At 41.9% G+C, this 21894-nt stretch overlaps 1 protein-coding gene across 1 annotated transcript; it reads right to left on the bottom strand.

Annotated features, from left to right (window-relative positions):
- Positions 1-8340: 8340 nt before the first annotated feature.
- LOC121575085 (myosin heavy chain, fast skeletal muscle-like) lies at positions 8341-21894 on the bottom strand. The gene is made up of 37 exons (XM_045223039.1): positions 21694-21894; positions 21432-21575; positions 21186-21342; positions 21055-21082; positions 20674-20794; positions 18412-18504; positions 18264-18327; positions 18075-18173; positions 17171-17274; positions 16822-16960; positions 16372-16640; positions 16115-16285; positions 15708-16025; positions 15509-15577; positions 15220-15307; positions 15000-15117; positions 14752-14875; positions 14343-14479; positions 13976-14231; positions 13624-13866; positions 13363-13539; positions 13093-13238; positions 12905-12995; positions 12438-12827; positions 12227-12353; positions 12019-12137; positions 11706-11902; positions 11433-11616; positions 11175-11340; positions 10460-10584; positions 10048-10356; positions 9636-9965; positions 9360-9530; positions 9141-9245; positions 8964-9059; positions 8608-8742; positions 8341-8482 (listed from the first exon to the last, which is right to left on the bottom strand). Exons 1-37 carry the CDS (start codon positions 21892-21894, stop codon positions 8462-8464), a joined length of 5832 nt encoding a protein of 1943 aa, XP_045078974.1. The 3' UTR covers positions 8341-8461.

The following is a 21894-nucleotide window of genomic DNA, read 5'->3' as shown; positions in this document are numbered from 1 at the left end:
TCTCACCAAGCTGCTTGCCTATTGTCCTGTAGCCCATCCCAGCCTTGTGCAGGTCTACTGTCACGCTCGTCTAAGGAGGAGGACCAATGCGCAGCGTTGAAGGTGAACATATTTCTATTTATTAGGGTATGATCACACGATCAAAATAACAGACGAAAACGTGATGTCTCTGGTTACATAAACAAACCAAATAAGAACAAGAAACCACAAACACAAAGTGAAAGACAGACAGTTAAATATGGCTCCCAATCAGAGACAACCAGCTGACACTCGTTGCCTCTGATTGGGAGTCACTCAGGCCAACATAGAAATACAAACATAGAATTACACACCCTGGCTCAACATAACAGTGTCCCCAGAGCCAGGGCGTGACATCTACAATTGTATCCCTGATGTCCTTACACAGCTCTCTGGTCTTTGCCATTGTGAAGAGGTTGGAGTCTGTTTTATTGAGTGTGTGGACAGGTGTCTTTTATACAGGTAACGAGTCCAAACAGGTGCAGTTAATACAGGTAATGAGTGGAGAACAGGAGGGCTTCTTAAAAAAAAACTAACAGGTCCGTGAGAGCCGGAATTCTTAATGGTTGGTAGGTGATCGAATACTTATGTCATGCAATAAAATGCCAATGAATTACTTAAAAATCATACAATGTGATTTTCTGGATTTTTGTTTTAGATTCCGTCTCTCACAGTTGAAGTGTACCTATGATAAAAATTACAGATCTCTACAAGCTTTGTAAGTAGGAAAACCTGCAAAATCGGCAGTGTATCAAATACTTGTTCTCCCCACTTTATATATACAGTGGGGGAAAAAGTATTTAGTCAGCCACCAATTGTGCAAGTTCTCCCACTTAAAAAGATGAGAGAGGCCTGTAATTTTCATCATAGGTACACGTCAACTATGACAGCAAATTGAGAATTTTTTTCTCCAGAAAATCACATTGTAGGATTTTTAATGAATTTATTTCCAAATTATGGTGGAAAATAAGTATTTGGTCACCTACAAACAAGCAAGATTTCTGGCTCTCACAGACCTGTAACTTCTTCTTTAAGAGGCTCCTCTGTCCTCCACTTGTTACCTGTATTAATGGCACCTGTTTGAACTTGTTATCAGTATAAAAGACACCTGTCCACAACCTCAAACAGTCACACTCCAAACTCCACTATGGCCAAGACAAAAGAGCTGTCAAAGGACACCAGAAACAAAATGGTAGACCTGCACCAGGCTGGGAAGACTGAATCTGCAATAGGTAAGCAGGTTGGTTTGAAGAAATCAACTGTGGGAGCAATTATTAGGAAATGGAAGACATACAAGACCACTGATAATCTCCCTCGATCTGGGGCTCCACGCAAGATCTCACCCCGTGGGGTCAAAATGATCACAAGAACGGTGAGCAAAAATCCCAGAACCACACGGGGGGACCTAGTGAATGACCTGCAGAGAGCTGGGACCAAAGTAACAAAGCCTACCATCAGTAACACACTACGCCGCCAGGGACTCAAATCCTGCAGTGCCAGACGTGTCCCCCTGCTTAAGCCAGTACATGTCCAGGCCCGTCTGAAGTTTGCTAGAGTCCATCAGCAAGGGCATTGAAGATGAAACGTGGCTGGGTCTTTCAGCATGACAATGATCCCAAACACACCGTCCGGGCAACGAAGGAGTGGCTTCGTAAGAAGCATTTCAAGGTCCTGGAGTGGCCTAGCCAGTCTCCAGATCTCAACCCCATAGAAAATCTTTGGAGGGAGTTGAAAGTTTGTGTTGCCCAGTGACAGCCCCAAAACATCACTGCTCTAGAGGAGATCTGCATGGAGGAATGGGCCAAAATACCAGCAACAGTGTGTGAAAACCTTGTGAAGACTTACAGAAAACGTTTGACCTGTGTCATTGCCAACAAAGGGTATATAACAAAGTATTGAGAAACTTTTGTTATTGACCAAATACTTATTTTCCACCATAATTTGCTAATAAATTCATAAAAAATCCTACAATGTGATTTTCTGGAATTTTTTTTCTCATTTTGTCTGTCATAGTTGACGTGTACCTATGATGACAATTACAGGCCTCTCTCATATTTTTAAGTGGGAGAACTTGCACAATTGGTGGCTGACTAAATACTTTTTTCCCCCCACTGTATATATATATATATACACTTCTCAAAAAAATAAAGGGAACACTAAAATAACACATCCTAGATCTGAATGAATGAAATAATCTTATTAAATACTTTTTTCTTTACATAGTTGAATGTGCTGACAACAAAATCACACAAAAATGATCAATGGAAATCAAATTTATCAACCCATGGAGGTCTGGATTTGGAGTCACCCTCAAAATTAAAGTGGAAAACCACACTACAGGCTGATCCAACTTTGATGTAATGTCCATAAAACAAGTCAAAATGAGGCTCAGTAGTGTGTGTGGCCTCCACGTGCCTGTATGACCTCCCTATAACGCCTGGGCATGCTCCTGATGAGGTGGCGGATGGTCTCCTGAGGGATCTCCTCCCAGACCTGGACTAAAGCATCCGCCAACTCCTGGACAGTCTGTGGTGCAACGTGGTGTTGGTGGATGGAGCGAGACATGATGTCCCAGATGTGCTCAATTGGATTCAGGTCTGGGGAACGGGCGGGCCAGTCCATAGCATCAATGCCTTCCTCTTGCAGGAACTGCTGACACACTCCAGCCACATGAGGTCTAGCATTGTCTTGCATTAGGAGGAACCCAGGGCCAACCGCACCAGCATATGGTCTCACAAGGTGTCTGAGGATCTCATCTCGGTACCTAATGGCAGTCAGGCTACCTCTGGCGAGCACATGGAGGGCTGTGCGGCCCCCCAAAGAAATGTCACCCCACACCATGACTGACCCACCGCCAAACCGGTCATGCTGGAGGATGTTGCAGGCAGCAGAACGTTCTCCACGGCGTCTCCAGACTCTGTCACGTCTGTCACGTGCTCAGTGTGAACCTGCTTTCATCTGTGAAGAGCACAGGGTGCCAGTGGCGAATTTGGCAATCTTGGTGTTCTCTGGCAAATGCCAAACGTCCTGCACGGTGTTGGGCTGTAAGCACAACCCCCACCTGTGGACGTCGGGCCCTCATACCACCCTCATGGAGTCTGTTTCTGACCGTTTGAGCAGACACATGCACATTTGTGGCCTGCTGGAGGTCATTTTGCAGGGCTCTGGCAGTGCTCCTCCTGCTCCTCCTTGCACAAAGGCAGAGGTAGCAGTCCTGCTGCTGGGTTGTTGCCCTCCTACGGCCTCCTCCACGTCTCCTGATGTACTGGCCTGTCTCCTGGTAGCGCCTCCATGCTCTGGACACTACGCTGACAGACACAGCAAACCTTCTTGCCACAGCTCGCATTGATGTGCCATCCTGGATGAGCTGCACTACCTGAGCTACTTGTGTGGGTTGTAGACTCCGTCTCATGCTACCACTAGAGTGAAAGCACCGCCAGCATTCAAAAGTGACCAAAACATCAGCCAGGAAGCATAGGAACTGAGAAGTGGTCTGTGGTCACCACCTGCAAAACCAGTCCTTTATTGGGGGTGTCTTGCTAATTGCCTATAATTTCCACCTGTTGTCTATTCCATTTGCACAACAGCATGTGAAATGTATTGTCAATCAGTGTTGCTTCCTAAGTGGACAGTTTGATTTCACAGAAGTGTGATTGACTTGGAGTTACATTGTGTTGTTTAAGTGTTCCCTTTATTTTTTTGAGCAGTGTATATATACACACAATGGGTAGGTCTAATCCTGAATGCTGATTGGTTAAAAGCACATTCCAGCAGGTGTCTATTCCACAAATTACCACTGGCTAAATCTATGACATGTAAATGGCTTTGCATATGCTGAGCACTTGTTGGCTGCTTTTCCTTCACTCTGCGGTCCGACTCATCCCAAACCATCTCAATTTGATTGAGGTCTGGGGATTGTGGAGGCCAGGTCATCTGATGCATCACTTTCCTTCTTGGTAATATAGCCCTTACACAGCCTGGAGGTGTGATTTGGGTCATTGTCCTGTTAAAAAACAAATGATAGTCCCACTAAGCGCAAACCAGATGGGATGGCGTATAGCTGCAGAATGTTGTGGTAGCCATGCTGGTTAAGTGTGCCTTGAATTCTAAATAAATCACAGACAGTGTCACCAGCAAAGCACCCCAACACCATCACACCTCCTCCTCCATGCTTCACGGTGGGAACCACACATGCAGAGATCATCTGTTCACCTACTCTGTGTCTCACAAAGACACGGCGGATAGAACCCAAAATCTCCAATTTGGACTCATCAGACCAAATTACAGATTTCCACTGGTCTAATGTCCATTGCTCGTGTTTCTTGGCTCAAGCAAGTCTCTTCTTCTTATTGGTGTCCATTAGTAGTGGTTTCTTTGCAGCAATTTGACCATGAAGGCCTGATTCACACAGTCTCCTCTGAACAGTTGATGTTGAGATGTATCTGTTACTTGAACTCTGTGAAGCATTTATTTGGGCTGCAATCTGAGGTGCAGTTAATTGTCGATTTCTGAGGCTGGTAACTCTAATGAACTTATCCTCTGCAGCAGAGGTACAGTTGAAGTCGGAAGTTTACATACACTTAGGTTGGAGTCATTAAAACTCATTTTTCAACCACTCCACAAATGTCTTGTTAACAAACTATAGTTTTGGCAAGTTGGTTAGGACATCTACATTGTGCATGATACAAGTAATTTTTCCAACAATTGTTTACAGACAGATTATTTCACTTATAATTCACTGCATCACAATTCCAGTGGGTCAGAAGTGTATATACACTAAGTAGACTGTGCCTTTAAACAGCTTGGAAAATTCCAGAAAATGATGTCATGGCTTTAGAAGCTTCTGATAGGCTAATTGACATAATTTGAGTCAATTGGAGGTGTACCTGTGGATGTATTTCAAGGCCTACCTTCAAACTCAGTGCCTCTTTGCTTGACATCATGGGAAAATCAAAAGAAATCAGCCAAGACCTCAGAAAAAAAATGGTAGACCTCCACAAGTCTGGTTCATCCTTGGGAGCAATTTCCAAACGCCTGAAGATACCACGTTCATCTGTACAAACAATAGTATGCAAGTATTAACACCATGGGATGACGCAGACGTCATACCGCTCAGGAAGGAGACGCGTTCTGTCTCCTAGAGATGAACATAGTTTGGTGCGAAAAGTGCGAATCAATCCCAGAACAACAGCAAAGGACCTTGTGAAGATGCTGGAGGGAACAGGTACAAAAGTATCTATATCCACAGTAAAACGAGTCCTATATCGACATAACCTGAACGGTGCTCAGTAAGGAAGAAGCCACTGCTCCAAAACCGCCATAAAAAAAGCCAGACTACGGTTTGCAACTGCACATGGGGACAAAGATCGTTCTTTTTGGAGAAATGTCCTCTGGTCTGATGAAACAAAAATACAACTGTTTGGCCATAATGACCATTGTTATGTTTGGAGGAAAAAGGGGGGTCCTTGCAAGCCGAAGAACACCATCCCAACCGTGAAGAACGGGGGTGGCAGCATCATGCTGTGGGTGTGCTTTGCTGCAGGAGGGACTGGTGCACTTCACAAAATAGATGGCATCATGAGGAAGGAAAATTATGTGGATATATTGAAGCAAGACATCAAGACATCAGTCAGGAAGTTAAAGCTTGGTCGCAAATGGGTCTTCCAAATGCACAATGACCCCAAGCATACTTCCAAAGTTGTGGCAAAATGGCTTAAGGACAACAAAGTCAAGGTATTGGAGTGGCCATCACAAAGCCCTGACCTCAATCCTATAGAACATTTGTGGGCAGAACTGAAAAAGCGTGTGCGAGCAAGGAGGCCAACAAACCTGACTCAGTTACACCATCTCTGTCAGGAGGAATGGGCCAAAATTCACCCAACTTAGTGTGGGAAGCTTGTGGAAGGCTACCCGAAACGTTTGACCCAAGTCAAACAATTTAAAGGCAATGCTACCAAATACTAATTGAGTGTATGTAAACTTCTGACCCACTGGGAATGTGATGAAATAAATAAAAGCTGAAATAAATCATTCTCTCTACTATTATTCTGACATTTCACATTCTTAAAATGAAGTGGTGATCCTAACTGACCTAAGACAGAGAATTTTTACTAGGATTAAATGTCAGGAATTGTGAAGAACTGAGTTGAAATGTATTTGGCTAAGGTGTATGTAAACATCCAACTTCAACTGTAACTCTGGGTCTTCTTTTCCTGCGGCGATCCTCATGAGAGCCAGTTTCATCATTGCGCTTGATGGTTTTTGCGACTGCACTTGAAGAAACTTTAAAAGTTTGACTGACCTTCATGTCTTAAAGTAGTGATGGACTGTAATTTATCTTTGCTTATTTGAGCTGGTCTTGCCATAATATGGACTTGGTCTTTTACCAAATAGGGCTATCTTCTGTATACCAACCCTACCTTGTCACAACACAACTGATTGAATCAAACGCATTAAGAAGGAAAAAATTCCACAAATTAACTATTAACAAGGCACACCTGTTAATTGAAATGCATTCCAGGTGACTACCTCATGAAGCTGGTTGAGAGAATGCCAAGAGTGTGCAAAGCTGTCACCAAGGCAAAGGGTGGCTATTTGAAGAATCTCAAATATAAAATATATTTGGATTTGTTTAACACTTTTTTGCTTACTACATGATTCCATATGTGTTATTTCATAGTTTTGATGTCTTCACTATTATTCTACAATGCAGAAAATAGTAAAAATAAAGAAAAACTCTTGAATGAGTAGCTGTGTCCAAACTTTCGACTGGTACACACACACATATATATATATATATATATATATATATATATATATATATATATATATATATATATATATATATATATATACACTGTATACAGTGCTTTTGTAAAGTATTCAGACCCCTTGACTTTTTCCACATTTTGATACGCTACAGCCTTATTCTAACATGGACTATATTCTTTTTTTTCTTCATCAGTCTACACACAATACTCCACAATGACAAAGCAAAAACCGATTTTTTGAAATTCTTGCTAATTTATTACAATTAAAAAACTGTAATATCACATTTACATAAGTATTCAGACCCTTTACTCAGTACTTTGTTGAAGCACCTTTGGCAGCGATTACAGCCTTCTTGGGTATGACACTACAAGCTTGACACACCTGTATTTGGGGAGTTTCTGCCATTGTTCTCTGCAGATTCTCTCAAACTCTGTCAGGTTGGATGGGGAGCTTCGCTGCACAGCTATTTTCAGGTCTCTCCAGAGATGTTAGATCGGGTTCAAGTCTGGGATCTGGCTGGGCCACTCAAGGACATTCAGAGACTTATCCCGATGCCACTCCTGTGTTGTCTTGGCTGTGTGCTTAGGGTTGTTATCCTGTTGGAAGAAGAAGAACCTTCACCCCAGTCTGAGGTCCTGAGCGCTCTGGAGCAGGTTTTCATCAAGGATCTCTCTGTACTTTGCTCCATTAATCTTTCCCTCGATCCTGACTAGTCTCCCAGTCCTTGCCGCTGAAAAAATCCCAACAACATGATGCTGCCGCCCCCATGCTTCACCGTAGGGATGGTGCCAGGTTTCCTCCAGACGTGACGCTTGGCATTCAGGCTAAAGAGTTCAATCTTGGTTTCATCAGACCAGAGAATCTTGTTTCTCATGGTCTGTGAGTCTTTAGGTGCCTTTTGTTGAGGAGTTTCTTCCGTCTGGCCACTCTAACATAAAGGCCTGATTTATGGAATGCTGCAGAGATGGTTGTCCTTCTCCCATCTCCACAGAGGAACTCTGGAGTGTCCATCAGGTTCTTGGTCACCTCCCTGACCAAGGCCCTTCTCCCCTTATTCCGCAGTTTGGCCGGGCGGCCAGCTCTAGGAAGAGTCTTGGTGGTTCCAAACTTCTTCCATTTAAGAATGATGCAGGCCACTGTGTTCTTGGCGACCTTCAATGCTGCAGAAATGTTTTGGTACCCTTCCCCAGCTCTGTGCCTCGACACAATCCTGTCTCGGAGCTCTACAGACAATTCCTTCGACCTCATGGCTTGGTTTTTTCTCTGACATGCACTGTCAACTGTGGGACCTTATATAGACAGGTGTGTGCCTTTCCAAATCATGTCCAATCAATTGAATTTACCACAGGTGGGCTCCAATCAAGTTGTAGAAACATCTCAAGGATGATCAATGGAAAAAGGATGCACCTGAGCTTAATTTTGAGTCTCATAGAAAAGGGTCTGAATACTTATGTAAATTTTTATTTTTAATACATTTGCAAAAATGAAAGAAACACACAGGAGTGATGATAACAATCTATTTTTACTGACTGCTGCCTGCAGTGTTCACACCCGATATGCCATTGTTCACACATAGGGTAGGCCTACTAGTTACAGTATGTAGACATTTCACAAAAAACTCATATTGTATGGTTGCTTGAATGTCTCGTTTCCTCCATAACTCCAAAGCTGATCACTCCATTGCATCCTTGGGCTAAAATAAACATTTAGGAAACAATAATTAGTAATTAATCACATTAATCACATTTCTAATCTCAGCCATATTTGTTGATCGGCAACAAAATGGCCTTTTAAGAAATTATAAAGAATTGATTATACCTTGCCACCAATTTCACGGCTCTTGGCTCTCATCTTGCTGACCTGGGACTCAGCGATGTCGGCACGCTCCTGAGCTTCCTCCAGCTCATTCTGCACCTTCCTGTACCTGGACAGGTGAGTGTTGGACTGCTCCTCCTGTAAGACAAACCAACTGGTCAAATGTAACGTATATACTGTAAGCCATATTATTACACATTAAAAAGGTTCATACCTGCTTATAACAAGTTATAAAGCATTATACCTGCAGGCCATAGGTAAAGTGAAGTAAATGTTACCCAAAGTAACATCTAAAATGCATCTTTGATACGATGCAGTTTTATGGTATTTCTATGATAATAAGAATTCGATTTACTTACAGCCTCCTCAGACTGTCTCTTGTAGGCTTTCACTTTAAGCTGCAGCTTGTCCACCAGATCCTGGAGCCTGTTCACATTCTTCTTATCCTCCTCAGTCTATATAAATTAAAGGAAGATTATGGCTTAGGGGTCAAGATGACTCTTTACAGAGTTCTTCTTATCAGATGTTGACTGTACCTGGTACATGAGCTCCTTGACTCTCCTCTCATATTTGCGAACACCTTTAATAGCATCAGCTGAACGTCTCTGTTCAGCATCAACTTCACTCTCCAGTTCACGGACCTTGAATGAAATAATTTGATTATAACCAAGTTATTACAGTGTATTTCCTTTGTCATTGGTGGAGTCATTAGTAGTCAGTGTGATAGTTTTCATTATGATGTAGTTAGAGTTTACCCTAGACTCCAGTTTCTGGAGTTGTTTCTTTCCGCCCTTCATGGCCAGGTTCTCAGCCTCATCCAGACGGTGCTGCAGGTCCTTGACTGTGACCTCCAGGTTCTTCTTCATCCTCTCCAGGTGAGAGCTGGTGTCCTGCTCCTTCTTCAGCTCCTCTGCCATCATGGCAGCCTGCCACCATGGCATTTCATGTAGAAAATGATAGGGATGTTACTAATCGGCAAGTACATTTTGCTGTAAGAGTTTAGATTTATATTAGATGCTATAAGGACTCACATCAGTAATAGCCTTCTTGGCCTTCTCCTCTGCATTTCTTGCTTCTTGGACAGTGTCTTCCATTTCACCTTGGACCTGAGTAAGGTCAACCTCCAGCTTCTTCTTGGTGTTTATAAGGCTGGTATTCTGAGAATGCAGCAGTCCAACACGCTCACTGGCATCAACCAGCTCCTGCTCGGCCACTTTGCGGCCTCTCTCTGTCTGCTCCAGGGCAGCCCTCAGTTCTTCAATCTCAGCCAGCATCAAATTATTCCTACGTTCCACCATGGCTACTTGCTCCTTCATATCATCTGCGGTGCGGACAGCATCATCAAGGTGCAGTTGGGCATCCTGAGGTCAAAGGAAGAAAACTCAATTATATAATATTTGTTTCACAGCCTTCCTGAGTCAAGTAGATGTTTAAAATCCATACCTTGAGCGCTCCCTGGACATTCCTCAGCTGTTTTTGGCTTTCAGCAGCCTGGCGGTTGGCATGGCTCAGCTGAATCTCCATCTCATTGAGGTCTCCCTCCATCTTCTTCTTGATTCTCAGGGCATCATTCCTGCTCCTGATCTCAGTGTCCAGAGTGCTCTGTATGGAGTCCATCACCCTCTGGCTGTTCCTCTTGATCTGCTCTATCTCCTCATCCTTCTCCGCCAGCTTCCTGTCAACTTCACTTTTAACCTGGGTTAGCTCTAACTGAACACGAAGAATCTTGGATTCCTCATGCTCCAGTGTAGCCTTAGAATGTTAGGTTATAGATGAGTAATAGACAGTATAATGTATTGTACCTACTTCCCCTTCCACTTTTAAAAATTGGCATTTTATCTGTATTATCTTTTACCTCTGCTTCCTCCAGGGCAGTCTGAAATTCTGACTTCTCAATCTCCACTGTCTTCTTTCCCTTCTCCAGCTCATGGATGGTCTTTCCAGACTCACCAATATGTTCAGTCAGGTCAGCGATTTCCTCTTTGAGAAACATGGAAATAGTGGTTATCACACATGATGGTCAATTAGATTGTTTAAAGAATATTTACTCTAATAGGAATATTTCAACTGCCTGTATTGGTTTAGTGCATGTAGACATTAAAGTAACTGTCCAGTTTTTCCAGATTTCTATGAAATAGAACCTACAATTAATTACAATATGAGTGAAATAGTTTTCCTTCCAAAAAACTGTAATTAAGTATGCTAAAAAGCCACCCTTCTGTGTTAGAATGATGTGGGCGTACCCCAATAAGATAATATATTGGGCGTATACCGGTCATTTAAAAAATTCATGCGAGTAGACCGCTGTTGGCCAGCTTATCCTCCTCAGGAGGATGACATCATCCTCTATGAGAAAATAGCAAGCATTTTTGAAACGGTCTGTTTGAGATACAAGTTTGAGGTGGGGCTTTTGAAGTGTTTTTTCTCCAATTTATACTTTGGCCACAAATGTGAGTATAGGACGAGTCAACAACGTTATTTGGGCATTAGTTAACAGAATAGGAACTTTTTAAAGGGAGATGTTCACCGGACAGTTACTTTAAGTTTGCTGCAGAATGTTTGGAACATACGTTGCAGGTTCTTGTTCTCCCTCTTAAGTGTCTCCAGGTGGTCCAAACATTCTTCATAGGAGTTCTTCATCTTGAACAGCTCGGTGCTGAGAGAGCGGGCCTCTTTCAGAGAGCCCTCTAGCTGTGCCTGGCCCTCCTCATACTTCTGCTTCCACTCTGCCAGAACCTGGAAGTGGCATTAACAAGTTAATGAATAAATGAGTTACTGAATAGGTGGATTTCATTCATTTTTCCTTGCCATCTTGTCTTTCATGTTACCTTGTCAAAGTTCCTTTGTTTCTTGTCAAGATTGGCAGCCAAAGCATTAGCTCTCTCCACATCAATCATGAGATCCTCCACTTCACCCAGCAGTCTTTGCTTGGTCTTCTCCAGAGAAGCACACTTGGAGTTTGTTGCCTCAATTGTCTCTTGTGCATCTTGCAGGCGCTGTGCAAGCTTTTTCCTGTAAAGGTATAGAAACATGTTTCTTCTCTGATGTTTGCCATTGTAGGTATTTTGGTCATTATGAAAATGTTCAATGTCTTTAATTACTTGGCATCCTCAAGCTCCTCAGTGCGCTGAATGGCATCAGTCTCATATTTGGTTCTCCACTGAGCCACCTCACCGTTGGCTTTGGACATTCCACGCTGCAGCTCAGCCTTGGCCTCCTGCTCCTCCTCAAACTGCTCCCTGAGCAGGTCACAGTCATGGCGGGCTGATTGAACAGAATGGGCCAAGGCGTTCTTGGACTTTCAGTTGATTTGTAGAGAAAGAAACCTTTCTTTAGAATTTGTTCAAAAACGATTTGTACACATTTTATGTATTCTTTGCTATTGTATTATTTCTATTAAGTGATTTATCCTACTTTCACTTCTTCCTCGTTGTGCCTCTTGAGTTCCTCAACCTGCTGTGTGAAAGCTTGCTTGCCCCTGGTCAACTGGGAAACCAGAGCTTCTTTTTCCTCCAGCTGACGCCCATATTCACCTAATTGAAAATACAATGTATGAAATATATTTCTAGCAGATATATTGATGATGTTTGTTTGGGTAAGTAATGTTACTTTGCACACTCACCATTCTCTGTCTGCAGTCTTGCCCTTAGCACACCTATGTCATTCAATTGGCGCACATGTTCATCGTTCTTGGATTTGAGCTCACTCATTTGATCTTCAAGAGAGCGGCACATTTTCTCATAGTTTCCCTGAAACAAGTACAGTTTTAGATGTCTTGAAGTTATTTGATCATGACTTGTTTTTCGACTTCAATATAAATATTTTGTTTTTACCTTTGATTTGGAAACAGACTCCAGGTTGCTGGAGAGGTCATCAATCTCCATTTTGAATTCACTCTTCTCCTTCTCCAGCTTCTGCTTGACACGCTGGAGGTTATCTATTTGTTCTCCCAGTTCTGCCACAGTGTCGGCCTGCTTCTTACGGAGAGCAGCAGCGGTGGCCTCATGCTGCAGGGTGGACTCTTCAAGATCACGACACAGCTTCTGGAACTCAGCCTCACGCTTCTTGCTCATCTCAATCTGGACAGATGTTGCACCACCAGCCTCTTCAAGCCTTTCACTGATCTCCTCAAGTTCCCTGGAGAGATCAGACCTTTGCTTCTCAACCTTGGCCCGAGCAGCACGTTCAGCCTCAATCTCCTCCTCCAGCTCCTCAACCCGAGCCTGAAATACATGGTTGTTTATATTTAGCCCTTGCAAAGCCAACTTGAAAATATTTATATGTATAGATTTGAATCCACCTGGAGTTCCTTGATCTTCTTCTGGAGCTGAAGACCAAGTGCCTGTTCATCCTCAACCTTGTTAAGAAACTGGCTTATCTCAAAGTCCTTCCTATGTACAGTTGAACACAAGAACAGGGAATGGAGATGAAGTTGAAGTACTTTCAGTAAAATATACTAACTTGCTTTATTATTGGCCAGTCACTTACTTCTTAATCTTCTCCTCTGACTGCTGCCTGTCATTTTCCAGATCCATTACGGATTCCTGGGACAGTTTCAGATCTCCTTCAAGCTTCCTTTTGGCTCTCTCAAGGTCCATGCGGACTTTCTTTTCTTGCTCCAGAGATCCTTCCAGCTGTCGTGACAGAGAGCAGGCATTATTGTACTGTGGTTCCACCTAAATGTGTATACGGATAATGTACTACTAGTTACAGTATAACCTCTTTTCACTCCCTCAATTCAGTTAGTTTTTTGCTCACATCATCCACTTGCTGTTCAAGCTTGGTCTTGGCTTTGGTCAGAGTGTTGACTTTGTCTTCCTCTGCCTGGAGATCATCAAGGGTCTGCTGATGTGCCTCTTGGAGGGCTTTCTTCTCCTTGGTCAACTTGGCAATGGTTTCATCTTGGGAGGCCATCTCCGCTACTAGGTTTTTAACCTAAGTAGAATCATGTCATATTTAATTAACATGGTTGCCTGTATCTATAGAGATGCACAATGGTTATATTGAAAAATAGATAACCTTGTTTTCGGTGGCATGTTTCTCCTTCTCCACTTTGGCCAAGGTGAGCTCCAAGTCATCAATGTCTTTCTTCAGCTCAGAGCACTCGTCCTCCAGTTTCCTTTTCTTGGCAGTCACCTCAGCATTGAGCTCCTCCTCATCCTCCAGCCTCTCAGTTGTCTCTTTGAGTTTGGCTTCAAGCTGGATCTTACTCTTAATGAGTCCCTCACACCTTTCCTCAGCATCATTGAGGCTCTCACCTTCCTAGAGATATGAGGATATTATATTTTATTCATTGTTTCACAATTATACTATCAAATATAAACAAGGATTGATGCACATTTTACTAATCCACTCCTTCAGCTCTACTTACAGATGCTACTTGTAATGCCAGGGCATTTCTTTCATTCAGTAGAGCAACCATCTTCTCTTCAAGCACTTTCTTCTTGGACAATGCCTTTGTCAGATCCTCCTTTGTTTTTTCAAAGGTCTCCTTCATTTGGGCCATCTCCTTCTCAGTTTCAGCACTCTTTAGAAGAGGCTTGATCTTGAAGTACAGCTTCATCCATGGCCAGGTTTTGACGTTCATGAATGAGCGGATGTTGTATTGGATGGCGAAAGTAGACTCTCTGTCAAAATCCAAACAAATAAAACAATAGTTTGATCAAGTAAATTATAAATGTAACAACTGTGTAAACATATGAGGATAGATAGACATTTCTTTCCAGCAAAGCCTTTACCTCCTCTCCATCATCTTCATATACTCCCTCCTCATGAGGTAACCTCTGCAGAGAGCCTGAGTCATGGTCACCAGAGTAGCCAGTTTCTCATCTCGCATCTCCTCCAGAGTACCCAACAGACCAGCTTTGAAGAACACCTGCATTTCAGTGTTTATTAGAAAAATTATCTAACCCCCCCTTAAGAAAACGTTACACTTGAAATTATTGCTTAAAATCTCTGCCCCCACTTTAAGCACCACCTTCACCCAATCCTGACACATCCAAATAACCAGTGATGGAAAACCAAAGTACCTGAACTACCGTTGCTCGTTAGTCGTTGGAACCCACAGTCTTTTGACAGTTAACGTTACAATACCATTTATGTTACGTAGTCTGTCCACAAAGATTAGTAATAGCAGTAATGTTTTACCTTGGTGTGCCCAAACTTGTACTGAGTGTGGTCCACATCAATGGACCCCAAGAGCTTCTCTGAAGCCTTCTTGTTGTCCATGAACTGTCCCTCAGGGATGACTTTGGCATTCAATACTTTGTATCTGAAAGAAAAGATAGTCCAACTTCATCAATCAATACCACGCAGTATCCACACAGTTGTGTTGGATGTCACAATATCTGCGACCACTGACGATGGCTGACCTTTCAAGCATACTGTGTATTTACCTCTGCTTGAAGTCACCATATTGGATTCTGCTGGGGAAGCCCTTTCTGCAGATTCTTATACCTTCCAGCACACCATTACACCTCAGCTGGTGGATGACCAGGAAGTTTTCCATCAGACCTTGTAGACAAATGTAATGTTTTACTCATTAATTTTCATAAAACTTAAAACAAGGTTCTGCTTCACAGGGTTAAAAACAATTTCCAGCTTTTTAGCACCTACCTGGTGTCTTTGATTCATTGGGAATCAAACAGCGCACAAAGTGCGGATGAGTGCTCCTCAAGTTGGTCATCAGCTTGCCCAAGTTTTCCTGAGAGTTTAAACATACTTAAATCAACAATAACCATTTCCCTTGCAAACTCCAAACTCAATTGTTGAATCTCAAACATTTTGAACAAAAGCTATTTCAGATCCATGCACACCTTAAACATATTATGATATGAATAAAATTATAATATTTCCTCTCTCCCATTATAAAGGAATCTCCTCTCAATATTTTATTAACACATACCCTGAACAGAGCAGACACTGTCTGGAAGGAGCCGCCCTTCTTCTTGGCGCCACCCTTCTTGCTTGCAGCCTCTATTTGTATATTCAAAAGATAAATTGCAGTATTACAGGTATGCAAAATGTTTTAGTATTTACGGAATGCATTAATGCCATAACTAGGTTTTATGTAAATGTGTAAAAAATCTGTGTGAACAGTGAACACTACCATCAGCTGCTAGAGTTACATAGAGATAAGCCAGCAGTTTGACTGTAGACTTCTGGTAGAGCTGCACAACGGAGTCGTTCAGGGGGTCCTTGTTCTTGTCCAGCCAGCCTGTGATACTGTATTCTACAATGCCAGCATAGTGCACGAGGGCAAAGTGGGCCTCCTTTCCTGCCTCCTTTCCTTTGGTAGGCTTTGGCTTTTGGAAGGCGGCAGTTTTGCCAAGATGCTGTTCATTCAGCTTGGTCTTGAAGGTAGTGTCTGAAGCTTTGGGGAACATGCACTCCTCTTCAAGGATGGAGAAGATGCCCATTGGCTGTTGAGAACATAATTATTTTAATAGAGACCAGGCTTTTTTTTATTGTAAAATATTGGTCTGATTTAAGAAATTGTTATTATGCGTACCTTCTCAATAAGCTCAATGCAGGCAGCCAAGTCCATACCAAAGTCTATGAACACCCACTCGATTCCCTCTTTCTTGTACTCTTCTTGTTCCAGTACAAACATGTGGTGGTTGAAAAACTGTTGCAGTTTCTCATTGGTGAAGTTGATGCAAAGCTGCTCCAAGCTGTTGTACTGAAGAAAATAAAATGTTTAGGGTAGTGCATTAAGTCAGGAAGTTAGAGTAAACTGGAAGGAAAAGTAATTTGTTTACCACTCACATCAAAGATCTCAAATCCAGCGATGTCCAGCACACCAATGAAGAATTGTCTGGCCTGCTTTGTGTCTAACATCTCATTGATACGGACGACCATCCACAAGAACATTTTCTCATAGACAGATTTACAGAGGGCCATGACCGAGTTGCCGACCTGTGGTACAGTCTGCCCCTTGGTCACCATCTCATTCCCGACCTTCACTCTTGGGTAGCACAGAGCTTTGAGCAAGTCAGCGGAGTTCAGGCCCATGAGGTAGGAGATTTTATCAGCCACTAAGAAAGTAAAATTGTACTATTTTTTTTACAAAGATCATACTTTTTACAAAGATCAGATATTTCAATCACCATGTTCAGTAAATATGTACTGTTGATTTGATTTAATGCATGTCATGTACACCAGTTTGACAACGCCAGAGATTCCTGGTTGCTGTGTCTTCATACTTTTTCTATTTACCCTCAGTGCCATCAGGCTCTGCCTGCTCCTCACGCTGCTTCTGCTTGAACTTCATTGCCCCATGATGCATCACAGAACCAGTCAGCTTGAAGATGCCCAGCTTCTCATCAGCAGTGAAGCCTAAAATATCAATGGCCTCCTGTGATTTAAAGCACAGGTGGGCTATGATTACACAAAATGAACTTCCTTGAAAAGCACGTTTTTTTCCTTCCTATCCTGGAAGAACACTAGACATCACTTTTTTAAAGTACACTTCCAGAAAGAAAGACATGATTGTGTGCAACATCAATCAAAATACTATCAAAATATGATATTATGACATGAAATAACATATGTCAATTTGACTTACGTCAGTGGCAATGAACTCGTCCACATCACAGATACTCTTGACGGTGATTTCACCCTGACTGAGCATGGGATAGTCGTAGGGGTTGGTGGTGATCAGAAGTGCATCTGGAATATGAACACATGTTTAGCAGTGACATTATTAACCTGTTCAACTCTGACACTCTCTGGTGGCATTTTCTAGACGACACATAATATTGTATACTACCCTCATACAATACATTTCGGTTTCAAAACTATAAGTCCTAAGAACTGTGGGATTCTGATAGTGTCAGAAACAATGTGACTATTACAGAGCCCGAGATACAGCAGCCCCCCAAACACTGAAATGTATGTATTTTTTGTCAAATGTTGGAGAATAAAATATTTGAAAGGTTTGACATAAAATATGTCACCAATTGCTGTTCCAAAAGGATATATTTGTATTTATTTATTAAAGAGTCAGATCTTTTACGTAATGGTGTCGCTCGAAACATGCAAATTCTCATAGGAACACAGCCATTTTAAAAGCGCAGGGCTTGTGCAAAGTAATTATTCGTCTTACAGGAATTATTTTTCATCTTAGAGGAATGATATACATATGAGGAGAAAGCTGAAGTCTATACCTATCCATTGATGTAAATATGTCCCCTATCTGATTCTCAGTTCATCCACTAGACAGCAGTAAGAGATCACATGACGTCTCTTGGCCACTGTGTCTGGTTTGGGTAGTGAGTCACAGTGCCAAAATGGCTGAACAGATTTTTCATATTTTCTGACAACAACAAAATATTTGGGATGTACCCCCTAAACTCGCCGGACCCAGTACAGGGTCCAAAACAACCGCTCAGAGTTTAAAATGTTAAGGCATTTATGTAGCCCTGTTGACCTTATGCATTCCATGTCATATTTCTGTATTTGTCTCTCACCCAGCAATTGTGGCTGGTGTCCAGTCATGAGCTGATAGAAGATGTGGTAGCTTCTCTCAGCAGACAGCTGGAATGTCACTCTAGACTTCTCCAGCAGATCTGTAATTCCAGTATAGCATGGTTAAGAGTGTATTGTACAACGTACCATGTTTAGATGTAAATAAAAAGTATGTAAAAAAAGATACTTACAAGTTTCAATATCGGCTGAAGCCAGCTTTCCGGTAGTTCCAAAATGGATTCTGATGAATTTACCCTGAAGAGTCGAGACATTGTTAGTATTTATTCAAGATTTTAACTAGCAGCAAGAAATGTGAAGCTGCATTTTAACATTACTTACAAAACGGGAGGAGTTGTCATTTCTCACAGTCTTGGCATTACCATAAGCCTCCAGCAGAGGGTTAGCTGCAATGATTTGATCCTCCAGCGACCCCTTGAGATGACATGATATAGCAAACTTTATAAATGAAGAGTTTCATTCCAAAACGCTATATATTTGTATACATTTATAGAAATATTGCTAAATTAGCTTTTTTTGTTGAAATAAATTATTAAAGAGATTGTTTTTTTTTTTCACTATCTAATCATGACATGGGGGTTGTCAATGACAGACATACAGTTGAAGTCGGAAGTTTACATACACTTAGGTTGGAATCATTAAAACTCATTTTTCAACCACAATTTCCAAATGCCTGAAGGTACCACGTTCATCTGTACAAACAATAGTACGCAAGTATAAACACCATGGGACCACGCAGCCGTCATACCGCTCAGGAAGGAGACGTGTTCTGTCTCCTAGAGATGAACGTACTTTGGTGCGAAAAGTGCAAATCAATCCCAGAACAACAGCAAAGGACCTTGTGAAGATGATGGAGGAAACAGGTACAAAAGTATCTATATCCACAGTAAAATGAGTCCTATATCGACATAACCTGAAAGGCCGCTCAGCAAGGAAGAAGCCACTGCTCCAAAACCGCCATAAAAAAGCCAGACTACGGTTTGCAACTGCACATGGGGACAAAGATCGTACTTTTTGGAGAAATGTCCTCTGGTCTGATGAAACAAAAACAGAACTGTTTTGCCATAATGACCATCATTATGTTTGGAGGAAAAAGGGGGGCTTGCAAGCCGAAGAACACCATCCCAACCGTGAAGCACAGGGGTGGCAGCATCATGCTGTGGGGGTGCTTTGCTGCAGGAGGGACTGGTGGACTTCACAAAATTATGGGGATATATTGAAGCAACATCTCAAGACATCAGTCAGGAATTTAAAGCTTGGTCGCAAATGGGTCTTCCAAATCGACAATGACCCCAAGCATACTTCCAAAGATGTGGCAAAATGGCTTAAGGACACCAAAGTCCTTGGAGTGGCCATCACAAAGCCCTGACCAAATTTCACCCAACTTATTGTGGGAGGCTTGTGGAAGGCTACCTGAAACATTTGACCCAAGTTAAACAATTTAAAGGCAATGCTACCAAATACTAATTGAGTGTATGTAAACTTCTGACCCACTGGGAATGTGATGAAAGAAATAAAAGCTGAAATAAATCATTCTCTCTACTATTATTCTGACATTTCATATTCTTAAAATAAAGTGGTGATCCTAACTGACCTAAGACAGGGAATTTTTACTAGGATTAAATGTCAGGAATTGTGAAAAACTGAGTTTAGATGTATTTGGCTAAGGTGTATGTAAACTTCTGACTTCAACTGTATATATATATTTTTATCTATCACTTGATGGTTTCATTTCAGAGAGACAAATTATGTTTTTTTCAAAATGCTCTCTATCCACCTCACTCTCAGATAAATAAGTAGTACTGCTAGGTTTTACACAGTCAAATGTAACAAATAACGTTATTTTTTAAAAACATTTATGACTTATAAATAATAATCGTGGGAACGGAGCAAATGGAATGGTATCAAACACCTGGAAACCATGCGTTTGATGTATTTGATATCATTCCAGCTATTCTGCTCCAGCCATTATCACGAGCCCGTCCTCCCCAATTAAGGTGCCACCAACCTCCTGTGCCCTAGACCCTACAATGCAATTGTGTAGATCTGAGATGGTATAAGAGACATGGTGAAACTTTTACCTGGCCTATTAGAGAGCAAGATGGCACTATTACCATATGGATTGCTCCTGTCATAGTGCGTAGGGTCTAGTGATCCATTTGGGATTGGGCCATGGCTATTGAAACTGAGGGGCTTTGTGGAGAGCCTTGTCAAGTGTACAAAGCTCCCCACTGGAGCCCGGGGTTTAATGCCTGCGTCCACCCTTTCCACTACATCTCCCACCTGCCTCTATCCCTCTTTCGTTTCTTAACTGTCTAAATAAAGTGTAAAAATACCCTTAAAATATATATATTTTTTAATAAAGAAGGAGGCGCACTACTTTCAGTTTTATGCATTTGTACCAAAAAAAAAATAGGCCTAAACAATATTATTTATTTTCTGAATAATTAATTTAAAGATATCAGATTTGGTCATCAGTACCCCCACAAAAAAATAACAATGGCATGATGCCTCTGCCTAAAATCAACATACTTCGATCTCGACATACAATATGTGTACAGTATATACAATAATGTGTCTCACCTTTATTTTCCCAGAAGCAGCAGCTGCTGCTTGTTCCTTCTTGCCTCCAGCCACTGCGATTGTCGCAAAGTACTGGATGACACGCTTGGTGTTGACAGTCTTTCCTGCACCGGATTCTCCGCTGCGGGAAGGAAACACTCAAAATAAACATTTTCAAAATTATTGAAGACTAAAGACTTAATGAAGTACAACCTGTAGAAACAATGAGAATAGAAAGGTTCAGAACTTTTGTAAAACATCACAGTACAGTTGAAAAATATATGGCAAATAGAAATCCAATATGGATGGTGTTAAGAGATACAGTGAGGGAAAAAAGTATTTGATCCCCTGCTGATTTTGAAGTTGATATGTTCATTAGGCTACACAGACACAGGTGCTTACGTAATGAGGATTGACTGGTTTTCACGATCTGCAAGAGGGGAAAATATCAAAGATTAGCCTATGTTGATGAGGCAATAATAAAGAGGCCTTCTCTTTCAGTTAATTTAAATTGCACCATTAAGTGAGCATACCAGTGAGCATGTGCTGATAGGCATTATCAGAGATAGAAAAGATGTGGGGTGGGGCCTCAATTCTCTTTTTGCCTCTGTAAGCGGTCACAACCGACTGGTCGTACACTGGGAGCCACTTGTAGGGGTTCACAGTGACACAGAACAGCCCAGAGTAGGTCTGTAATAGAGGAGAATAATGTTTGTTAACATTTCAACTCTCCATTGATTCATGTATTGACCGCTAGATTATCTTTCATTTAAACTCACATAGATCATCCATGCTGCGTAACGCTCTTTGAGGTTATACAGCACTGTGGCCTCATTGAGGTGGGTCATCATGGCCATGTCCTCAATTTTATCATACTTTGGAGGGTTCATGGGGTGGATATCATCCTCTTTTACAGTGATGGTCTGTGCAAAAACAATACACATAAAATAGATAAAATATTGATCTAGAATTTTACTTACCTTGTATGTACTAATAACTTTTTATTAGAGTGCTGAGATAGAGATACATTATATCACTTACTTGCCCACATAGAGTTTTGACAGTGGCTTTGCCACCCTCTCTACTCTGGAGAACTCCTTTAAGGTACATCTCTTTGGGCTCAACCACAAAAAAAGCTGATTTGGCATCAAAGGGAGCGGTCTGGGCCGCAATCCTCTCCCTTTCCGGCTTTCGGAGGTAGATGGCCGCCGCGCCAAAGCACTGCATCTCTGAGTCCCCCAT

Source organism: Coregonus clupeaformis, chromosome 10 (assembly GCF_020615455.1).
Source record: "Coregonus clupeaformis isolate EN_2021a chromosome 10, ASM2061545v1, whole genome shotgun sequence".
NCBI classification, from domain to species: Eukaryota; Metazoa; Chordata; class Actinopteri; order Salmoniformes; family Salmonidae; genus Coregonus; species Coregonus clupeaformis.
Note: the sequence above shows the minus strand (reverse complement) of the source record. Positions and strands in the feature narration are given on the sequence as shown.

Bases quoted from the DNA above. Each gene is read 5' to 3' on its own strand.
- LOC121575085 (XM_045223039.1), bottom strand. From the start codon at position 21,894: ATGGGGGACTCAGAGATGCAGTGCTTTGGCGCGGCGGCCATCTACCTC. The intron at 18,505-20,673 runs GTGAGACACATT...TGTCATCTCAAG, and splicing joins CTGCTTCTGGGAAAATAAAG to GGGTCGCTGGAGGATCAAAT. The intron at 12,354-12,437 runs GTAAAAACAAAA...TACTTGTTTCAG, and splicing joins AGTCTGTTTCCAAATCAAAG to GGAAACTATGAGAAAATGTG.